The sequence below is a fragment of the Silene latifolia genome, chromosome 1 (genome assembly GCF_048544455.1).
Source record: "Silene latifolia isolate original U9 population chromosome 1, ASM4854445v1, whole genome shotgun sequence".
NCBI lineage: Eukaryota > Viridiplantae > Streptophyta > Magnoliopsida > Caryophyllales > Caryophyllaceae > Silene > Silene latifolia.
The window spans coordinates 63,013,655-63,025,014 of record NC_133526.1 but is presented as its reverse complement, the minus strand read 5'-3'; the positions used below and the strand labels follow the sequence as shown (position 1 = coordinate 63,025,014).

The 11,360-nt window shown below is 35.2% G+C and overlaps 1 protein-coding gene across 1 annotated transcript; it reads left to right on the top strand.

The window, feature by feature from the left end:
• The first annotated feature begins 8,412 nt into the window (after window positions 1-8,412).
• LOC141648135 (uncharacterized) lies at window positions 8,413-9,564 on the top strand. Its single transcript, XM_074456622.1, has one exon. The coding sequence runs from the start codon at window positions 8,413-8,415 to the stop codon at window positions 9,562-9,564; it is 1,152 nt and encodes a 383-aa protein (XP_074312723.1).
• Window positions 9,565-11,360: the final 1,796 nt, after the last annotated feature.

Below are 11,360 nucleotides of genomic sequence, written 5' to 3'. Positions count from 1 at the left end.
ACCAACTCCTTTGGTCCCTTGAACTTCGGTCTTGGCACGCATCTCGAGGTAACACCGTCTTCATGGAAACTCCGGGAAATTACAAAGTAATAAATAAAATTATAAATGAATTACATAATTTCCTATTATACATTTGTAATTAAAATAAAATAAATCTATTAAATTACAAAACGGTGATACGAGATCACAATAAATTACAACCGAATCGATATTCCCATACATTTCGGGTAATATCAATTAAAACTAAGGTCATACTAAGTAAAATTACATAATTCAAAATTACATAAAATTAAAATATGACAATCATAAATAAAATGCAGCATTATAATATGTATGAACATGCCCAATTTTATACTAAATCGCCTCTAAGGAGCCAATATCGTATATTAATCGGTTTTTACGGATTTGCGTGATTTAACCTTTTAAAATCACAATAATTACATAAAATCACATTTATGTACAAGTTAATTAACCTAACCAACTTAGGACTCAAAATTAGTCTCCACTAACATTTGACAATAATTAACCTAGATTTCCTAATATTGTTCATGAATGGACCTAAAAACAAAATTATGTCATAAACTTCAAATTATATCATAAAAATTTCAAGTAATTTCAAAATTTGAAATTTAAACTCATGAACATTCTGGAAAAATACCATGAGACTCATAATGTTCAAAAACTTAGGTTAAAATTTTTGAAAATTTATCGAGAAAAACAATGTTGCGGTTTATCGGATTTATCAATTATTACCATAAAAAAAATGAGAAAAGCTACATTCATCAACTTTTCATTTTTATATCTGAAATATATGATAAAATGCAACATGTGACGTTTTTCCTTAGTCATGTAGTATGTTTTAGCATTTTTACTAATTAAAGTCACTATTTATGTGATTTTTCACCAAAAATTCATAAATCATGCATAAAGACTTCATTATAGCCAATTATTTTACACACATCTTGTAAATTTACATGTGACAACATACTAAATTTCCATGACCAGATTCGAAATATAACTCATATTAACCTATTTAACCATTTAAATACGATTTTAACTTGAAAAATCCATATTTCGAGCAATAAAACTCATTTAATTATGAACATTTACAGGCCATCAGTAGATAATATATATGAAAACATATCCAAAAACCACTGGAAAATCGAAGTTTAGCTATTTTTAGTCCAAAAATGACATTTTTATCATAAAAATCACATTTTAATGCCATTATTATATAAAATGAACAATAAAATCCATAAATAAACTAAAATATCCTAAAAAAATTTTAGGATCAGAAACTTTAACATGCAAATAAATTTCGTGATATTTCATAATAAACACAAATTTATAAGTTTTGTTTGTTAATCTTATAACTCGGAAAAACAATAACCGATTTGCATGCAAACAACCTAAGGCTCTTTATACCGCTTGTTAGAATTATTAATCTCACTAATTTACATATTCATGTTATGTGAGAAATAATTTAGTCATAAAATAATTACAAATCTTATGCATGCAAACAAAATAAGTATAGAGAAGATATCGTCATTCTTACTATAATAGTTTCGGATTAAAGGGCACAAGTAAGGTCTCCTTCTTACTTGTTCTTGAGCTTTCCTTATATGGATGAACAAAGATTCAAGCTTAGAATCCCTCCCAAAGATGAATACCTAAGATAACCCCTTAATAGATTAATATTACTTGATCTAGAATAAGAATAATCTTACTAAAATTGACCCAAAAATATTTTTGTCCTCTTGAAATTTCGGCCAAGAGAGGATGAATATTGAGAGATTTTATTTCTCTAAGCTATCATAAAATTAGAGAGAGTTTTTTTAATTTTCTTACACTAGAAAATTATTCAAGTTGTGAATGAAAAATTAGAGAGAAGAACTCTCTATGATTACCCTTTGAAAACCGGGTATGGAGGGGGTGGCAAGGGCCAATGCATGAGCAAGATGCGCTTCACAAAAGCAACTAGGTGTGCATGTCTACATATTAGGTTTTATGATTATGCTTTCCACTTAAACATAATTAACATAATATAAACCTAATACTCCCTCCTTATTTCGGCACTTTCATAAAATGGGAGGTCCATTTTATATTTTGTCATTTGTCAATTGTCACATGTCACAAGTCATGTGTAATTGTAATGTATTTTTAACATATTAAAAATCAACGTATTAACAAAAATACGTCATGTACAAAATCGACTTAGTAATTCATAATTACTTGTACCAAAACGGTTTATCAATTATAAATCACAACGTCTTGTATTTATAATAAATTATTCATTCAGTTTCAATTGTTCCATAAACAATAATTTTATCCAAGTAATAAATCAATTTGATTACTTAGACCGTATCTTTGTTTAATCGAATTACAATAAGACACGTCAATAATACTCACAAAATCGTCCGTCAATTTTAAGCAATTTAATTAACCCGTATCGTCATACGATCAATTAAAAAATCAATTAAGAGTGTTACCCTTTAGGTATGACCTAAGGGGATCAACTGATCACCACCGTCGCACGACAGTAATGTCAAACTCTAGTCAGCCAATCATAACCGATATGTGAAGACCAGTTAACTGTAAAATATTACATCCCACATGTATTCTTAAAATGAGATTTTAAACATGTGATCATCATGATCGACAGTTGTGATCTCATTATTGTCGGAGGACACGTATTCCAACAGAAACGCCGATGGGATCAGGTTATGACAGACAAATGTTCAAGTTATCAAATATTAAAGGTTATTGCAATTGGATTTTGTGATGATATTTGTTGCTTTATGCGCAGATTGCAGCAACTTCTACTGAGATTATCTCCTGAATAAAGGCTTAATACCATGTCTCATAGTCATATACTCCTGCAGACTGTCGTCAGAAGGTTCTCCAAAATGAATGTATAAAGTGCTAAAGCTTCATAGTCTAAGAGCTCATGGGCCTTTATGATGCGTCTTTGTGTGTGTATTGCTGTGAGAATATTTTCCCATCTATTTTTGGTTATGGACAGCAGGAATTTGCAGCGTATTTTTTTTTAATACAGATTTATTTTGCATAGGTTTAACCCAGACAATATTCTTTTTTTCCACCGTATGCAATATTTGTAAATTTTCCTGAGGTTAATTGTTAGTTCCACAATAGGTTTAAGTGGATCTAATGTATGCCCATAATAACCAGAAGAAAAGGGGGGTTTAAGTAAATTCAAATGAAGTAATTGTGAGGACAAATCAAATTTACATGAAGTAAACTTTAACAAATTCCTCGACACTCCCATATGTCCAGGTCTCCTGAGTCAAGAGATAAGGTTGAAGGTTGGTGTTATATTTGACGCTCCTAAAAACATTAATTTATAGTGTGGATGGTTTTGTTGCTATTTAGGCTCAAGGCTCTATATGCTCCAAGTTATTCGCTCAGATATAAACGAGCAATGTACTCTCCTATAGCATGGGTCCGATATTCGATCAAATCAACTTTTTAACTATCCGAATTTTGATATGCGAATATATCGGATGAAATATACCTGATCCAAACCGTATTACCAAAGCTCTTTAAAACTCATCAAGTTAAAGTGAAAGTATAGTAAGACCCAACATTATTTAATAAAATCTGATATTCGATTTGGTTTGGACTTCTTATCTAAAACCTGACAAAAAAATATGACGCCCTGTGTTGTTTCAAAAAAAAGTTTCATCTTAATGCAATTGATTTGATCAATATTGTAGATTCAAACCAACCTTAAGATCCTCATTAAAACTCACTATAGAGAAGCAACAACAGTGCATTTATTCTCAAATATAGATGTATATAGACGTACTAACTTATATATTTATATTTTATAATAATTAGATAAACCGTGAGTCCATGATACATTTGATTTACAAATTTAGCAAACAAATCTAATTTTCAAAAATTTAAAACAACCCCGTGAATTTTCACGGGTGTTACACTAGTCCTTTTCTAAATTCCCATTTTAGAAAAGCGAATATCATTTGTCATTTTTCATCAAAATAGAATGTGGCAATTCCTAACATGATTTATCTTGATTAACATCTTCATGTCAATCTATGCTCTTAGGTACCCTAAAGCTCTATTTACTTTTAAAGAGACCCTCGCCTTAAAGTAAATTACTATTGAGTAACAATTTAAGGATTGTAATGCTATGACTTGTATGCAACAAGGTCGATATTGGGACTACTCGCAATAGATCATTCCATAGGTCATAATTCCATTACTTTCAAAAAGCAACACATTAACAATATGACATGTTTGTGACAATCTACTCCCACTCCATCTCTTAGAAATACTTCTATGTTCTTAAGAGATAGCTTTGTGAGTTACAAACATATATGGTGGAGTAATAGTAGTTTTTCTAGATTGACATGTTAGAACATAAAAGACTAGCTCTTTTATGGCAGTTTGATTCACGTAATATGTGAGTCTTATCCATGTCATTTGTTAAATAGACTCTCTATTTTAGGTATCTCCGGGTTGACCCTCCAGATTAATATAAAATCCCCAAAAGTGAGTTCAACAACTCAACCCGACTCATGTTAGTTTGATCTTATGGGAAGTGACACAAGGTCATAATCCATATATAATAAATCAAATTCATTACATAGATCTTTGCCACCGCGATCGGATCGTAATGCTTTAAGTCCTTTTGTACAATTGGTTCTCTACTTCATTTTAGAAATTCTTTAAATTTCTCAAAAGCTTCACTTAATATTTGATCAAGTAAATATACCCATGTCTACTTAAATCATCAGTAAAAGTGACGAAGTAGTCATAATTTCCCCTTGCGGTGATGCTCATTTGACCACATACATCGGCATGTATTAGTCCTAACAAATCACTTGCTCGTGTTCCTTTAACACTAAAGGGAGTACGAATCATTTTGCAAAGGAGACAAGATTCGCATATTCCATATGATTGAAAATCAAATGGTCCAAAATCTAGTCAACACTAGCCTTTTAATGCGTTTCTCATTTATGTGACCTAATCGTAAAAGCCAAATGTACAAATTATTTGAATTACTTGTTATGAGTCTTTTGGATTGTATGTTATAGATATCTTTGCTTGAGTTTAAAGTTTCAAGAACATAAATCCCATTAATTGAAGTGCCTTGTCCTATGGCCAAGTTATTCTCAGAAATTTCACAACAATTATTCTTAATAGCAAAAGAAAGTCCTTCTATGTCTAATATGGCAACGGAAACGATGTTCTTTGATAAAGAAGGTACAAAATAACAATTATGTATGTACAACTCAAAGCTATTAGGTAAAACAAGTACATAAGTCCCTCTTGAAGTGGCGGCTACCCTAGCTCCATTTCCTTATCGGAGATCTACATCACCCTTGTTTAGCTTTTCCACATTTCCAAGCCCCTGTAAACGACTACAAAGGTGAAAACCACAACCGGTATCTAATACCCACGTTGAGGTGAAAGTATAATTTATATCAATAACAATGATTTCGGAAGAAATAGTACCAAGTGGACTGACAAGTCCAACATTGATATCTTCCAAATACTTGGAGCAATTACGCTTCCAATGGCCCATGACATTACAATAATGACATTCGTCGTAGGATTGGGCACCCTTCTTGGTTTTGGTTTTGGTAGTCGCACTATCAACTTCCAATTCAGTATCAGATTTGGGTTTCTTACCCTTCTTTGCCTTTCCTTTATTAATACCAATACTCTTTTCAGTTGCAAAGACACTCTTGCTAGAACTCCCACTCAATGTGACATTTCTCCTTCCTTCTTCAAACAAGGATGCCTTGGAATTTGTGAGATTTTCTTCACAAGATTCACTTACGGAAGAAGTGGCTGGGCATGAGAATGGGAGTGGGAGGCGTGGAAGTAGTAAAAAGGCAAGGATTTCCATCCTCACCAATGCCAAAGCGTAGTTCTCTAATCGGGTCATTGTCATACAAGGAGCACTTTTCATTGAATGATTGGAGCCATGAATTAGTGGTGATTGGTGTAGGATTATTAGATGAATCCATTGCGGATAAAATTGGAGTTGCCATTGCAATTGAGAAAACAATTTCGACTACAAAATAGGAAGTGAAGGAATTAATAAACATCTATCATTTTAATAATACTTGTAAACGTTTTAAACATGTTTTAAGCATTTATATAGTGACCTCTACCCAACTATTATAAATGATTCCGAGATCCAAATTCATATCAATTCGGGCACGATGAGCCGATTAATCCCTTATTAATATAATTCGGTGGATTAACTCTTTAATCGATTCTACTTCTAGAACTCTCGGTCGGTAAAATCTTTAATATTTATCTTTAGCCCGGAAAACATGGGACTACGGTCACGAATACTTCCGTTGAGCTCAATCCAAATTTGGATGTAATAACAATTTACTACCCACTTACCCAACGTAACAAGTTTAGCGCCCCGGTGAGCCGAGCCTACTTCCTTATGAAATTGGGACTCATGGTTTCACTATTTGGTAAGGCTAATTCTCAATTATTATTTAGTGAGAGGTCTTGTCAATTTATTATCTATCACGTTTTAAGTGAACTAAAGTGGTGAACTACGATAATTATAATTGACACGGTCGATGACTCGATATGAAATGCATGTGTTGTTATGGCGATTTGGCAATGCATGCAACATATTAAAATAAATGGAAAGCAATAATAATAAATTCCTAGTATGGCCTTCCTAAAACAGAAAATCAAATAATCTATTACATATTCGGACACCAACTCCTTTGGTCCCTTGAATCTTCAAGTGGCACGCCTCCCAAGAACACCGTCTTCGTCGGAACGCCTTTCCGAATGGCACCGTCTTGAAGAAACTCCTTGATTACAAATAATAATAAAAATACAAAGCTATTCCTATTATACATTTGTAATACAAAACTAGTAAAAATAAAAGTGATACGAGATCACATTAAATTACAACCGAATCAATATTCCCTTTCATTACGGGTAATATCGATTAAAACTAAGGCCATACTAAGATAAAATTACATAATTCACAATTATATAAATAAAAAGACATTCAACAATTGAAATATGCAGCATTATATTATGTGCCTATCATGACAAATTATGTGTCAAATCGCCCTATTTAACTTAGATCATTTATATAACCCGGTTTCATGCAAATATACAATTTTAACTTATTAAAATCGATAAATAAGAATGGGAGACCCATGTTTGCTGACATGCCTACTACTTGTAAGGAAAAGCTATCCTTTGCCAGGATCATGGTGGAAGTAGATATTTCTATCTCTCTCCCTGATGTAATCTCCATCAACACCCCTTATGGTCCTTCTGAACAAAGAGTGGATTATGAATGGTTGCTATATTACTGTTCTGAATATAGTAAAATGGGTCATCAAGCAAAATCTTGTAAGCAGGGGAGAGCCAAGAAAGATGTTCATGCTCCAAAGAAGATTTATAAGCCTATTGCTAAGATCCCTCAAAAAGCTCCTGATCCCTGTCTGCTAGGTGGTACCTCAGTGGCCATGACAGGTGTTGCTGCCCCTTCTAAGGAAAGCATACATGTTCCATGCTCTGCTGAAAAGCATCTAGAATGCAGCAGGAAGGAGAGGGTGACTAGTGCTCAAATAGCTATGAAGAGAGACAAGTCACCTGTATCTCAGGTTTCAAACAACAGATTTTCCCCACTAACTGACCAAAGTGATACTTCTGGTCCTATTATTCCAATTGATCCTTGTGACAACAATATTCTGGAAACCTGTATGCTTGGTGGTACCTCAGTTAGGACTGATGTGCAGGAGGGTGCCCTGACTGAGAATCCTACTGGCTCAGAATGTATAACATTAGGCCATCAGGTTCCTGTTCAGGCTGCATCTCCCTTCTCTCAGACTGCTGAAATGCATCAAGAATGCAACATGGTGATACAGTCAGAGAAAACTCAAATAGCCTTGAAGAGAGCTTTCTCCTGTGATTCAAAAATCAGATAGTTACTACACAGGCTATCCTGAGCACTTCAAATGAACTTCAGAGCATTCCTGCTGTCAAAACTACATTGGTAAAGAAACATTCTGAGTTAGGGGATACTAAGACTGCTGCTTCATGTGCCAACACTATCCTGGGACCCTGTCTGCTAGGTGGTACCTCAGATAGCCTTGATATGTAGGAGGGCTTCATGACAGTGAATATTCCTGCTCAGGAAGCACCTCCCTTCCCTCAGGCTACTGAAATGCATCAAGAATGCAACAGGGTTATACAGTTAGAGGAAACTCAAATAGCCTTGAAGAGAGATTCCTCTTGTGATTCCAGGGGTAAGATAGGTACTGAGTATTCTAGCACATTAAATGAAACTCAGAACATTCTTGCTATCAAAGCTGAATTAACTAGGGGGCATTTAGTGTTAGGGTAACCAAAACCTCCTGATAAATCTAAATGAAGATCTCTTCTTGGAACATACGAGGTGGGAATGATCCCATCAAGCAACAGGAAGTCCTTGATTTCTTAAGACTGCTTCAGGTGGATATTATGGGTGTTTTGGAAACCAGAATCAAGGAAAAGAAAGCAAAAAAGGTTATTAAAAATAAATTAAAAGCTTTTAAAGTAGTTTGCAACTATAGTACTCATGATAATGGCAGAATATGGCTTATTTGGAAGCCTAACAATGTGAATATTCACCCCTTGATCATTCATTCCCAGTTCATTCACTGTGAGGTCTTTCATCATGCTACCTGCAATAAATTTCATCTCACCATGGTTTATGCTAGCAACCATGCTATAGCTCGAGATGATCTATGGACCAATCTGCGTGCCATCAGTACCCAGGTCTATAAGTGGATTCTTCTTGGTGACTTTAATGTCGTTAGGGATGTTACTGAACGAATTAGTAATACCCCTCGTAATCTAGCTGATATTTTGGATTGCAACTCTTGTATGCTTCATTTTGGGGTTGATGACATCACTAGCTCTGGCTGTGAGATGACTTGGACAAATAAGCAGGACATTGATACCCTTGTCTGGTCAAAATTGGATAGGGCTCTAACTAATGTTGACTGGCAACTTCAGTATCCTGCTACCTCTGTTGTCTTCCTTCCTACTGGGATGTCTGATCACTCTCCTATTCTTGTTACTGTCTTTGAGGATAAACATTCTGGATCAAGGTTCAGCTTTCTTAATTGTTGGGTGAATCACCCTACCTACCATGATCTGGTTAATGAAGTCTGGAAGGAGTCTGTTCAGGGCTCACTCATCTTTACTCTTTTTGGCAAATTAAAAAATGTTAAAAAGAGACTGAAGACTCTACATAAGGAAAACTTTAATCAAATTGCTCATAGAGTCCAAGCTGCCAGGGATCAACTTTATGATTGTCAGAAAGCAATTCAAGGGGATTTCTCTTCACCTGACCTCTATGCTAAGGAAAAAGAACTCATGGCTACCTATCTTGCCCTCAAGGCAGCTGAGAGCACTATTTTGAAACAGAAAGCAAAGCTTTATCATATTTCTTATAATGACTCCTCTTCTAAGTATTTTTCTGTTATAATTATAGAGAGACAGCAACAACAAATTATTGGCCATATTAAAGTGTAGATACCCAGTATCTGCTGAGACTCCAACAAACACCCGATGATTATCGGACTACAACATGTTTTGGAATCGCGGCATTTGATCGACAGTTTGTGTACAACTTTACGTCGGAAAACATAAAACGATTTCGAAAATAAAACTTGTCAAAACATTTCTAAAATACCTGGAGTGTTTAATGCACGACGACAGGGTCGCAATGACACTAACTATAGTCAAAACCGACACCGGACCAAAAACCGACTCAAAAATTCAAATCCCGACTCCAACGAGTCAAACCGAGTCAACCACAAAAAACAAACATTTCAAACCTTCTACCTTAACTTTTCCCGGATTCATGAATGGTCAAGTACCAAACATGTGACTAAAAAACCTAGGATAGAACAAATCATGATTGCGTTTGTGTGAAAGCGACAACACACCACGAAGACCCGCGACGTGGCTTGCCCCTCTTTGAGCAGCCCAGGTGGCCACATCGCTCAAAACTCACACAACCACTCATTTCCCTACCAATACCCCTCAAATGCCCTACATTTGAGAGTTACGCGAGTGTCCGCCCTCTCTTTTCTCCCTTAAAATTCTCGACTCGACTTCTTAAGTCACAATCCGACGCGTATTTACGACCTACCGATCGTAAATACAAGCCTTACACATTGTTTGGTACCGTCATCGTGCATTAAATCACTTGACTGACCACTTCGACCACTACACCGTCACTAATCTTAAAACACTCTTTTTACTTACCAAAACGGTTTTAAACCGGGTTTTTTCCGACCAAACGAGTTGTTACACTTACGTCGGTCACTCGTCATAACCAAACATGTAAGTATGAGGGTGTAAAAATCCTCTTTTTATCATGTTCTCATTTGTTTCATGACTATAACATGCTAAAACGTGCATAACATGAACCAAAACATGGGATAAACGAGCCAAAACTGACTTTTGGCTTGAGACAGAAGCCCCTTGGTTCGCCGCCTTGCCCGCGCCTAAACGGGGTGTCCAGGTCAGAGATCAACCGTAGTTGTTCTCGTCATTTCCCTTTAATTCATTTTCATATTTGTAATCGGTTTTTACCATTTCAAGTATTTTCAAACCCTTTTTATTTTATTTCATTTGTTTTAACCATAAAACATTTTTCACCCCTGGTTCCTCATACCATGACGGTTAAATCCGTGTTTCGGTGATAATATTTGGTTAATAACATTTAAAAGGTATTTTAAAGCCTTTTATTTCATTTCTTTACATTTCCAAAATAAATATATTAGTCATCAATACAAAGTCATCCTTGGTTCTACATACCATGCCGGATTTTAACCCGGGTACGATGATGAATATCGACTAATTACATTCAAATGAACTTAAAACAATTAGTTCATAATCATTTTCAAAACTATTCATGTCAAGTTTGTCAAGTCGAACCCGACACCGAATATTATCAAAATAATGATGATTATTCGAGTCTAGTTCTTCAAATCAACAAATGCGGTCTAAACGACCCTTTCAAATCAAATCGGGTTCAAACACCCATTTTTCAATACGTTTTATAACGTTTTCAAAAGGTCAGAACACGGCATATAACCGTAGGCTGACCCGCGCCTCAAGCAGGCCTTTTCTTTCTCATTTTCAGAACCAACGGAGGCCCCTTTACACCGCCGGCTGTCTCGCGCCTCATGTAGCCGTCTGGTACAGGGCCTGTTCCCTTTCCAGCATTAGTCTAGGACGATCCCGACTCCGGTTAGCCCGGATATAGGACGGATCAGATGACTATTTGTTTATTCAAAATCACATTTGCAAAATGCCTT

Coding starts and splice junctions, on each gene's coding strand:
- LOC141648135 (XM_074456622.1), top strand. CDS start 8,413: ATGAAGATCTCTTCTTGGAACATACGAGGTGGGAATGATCCCATCAAG.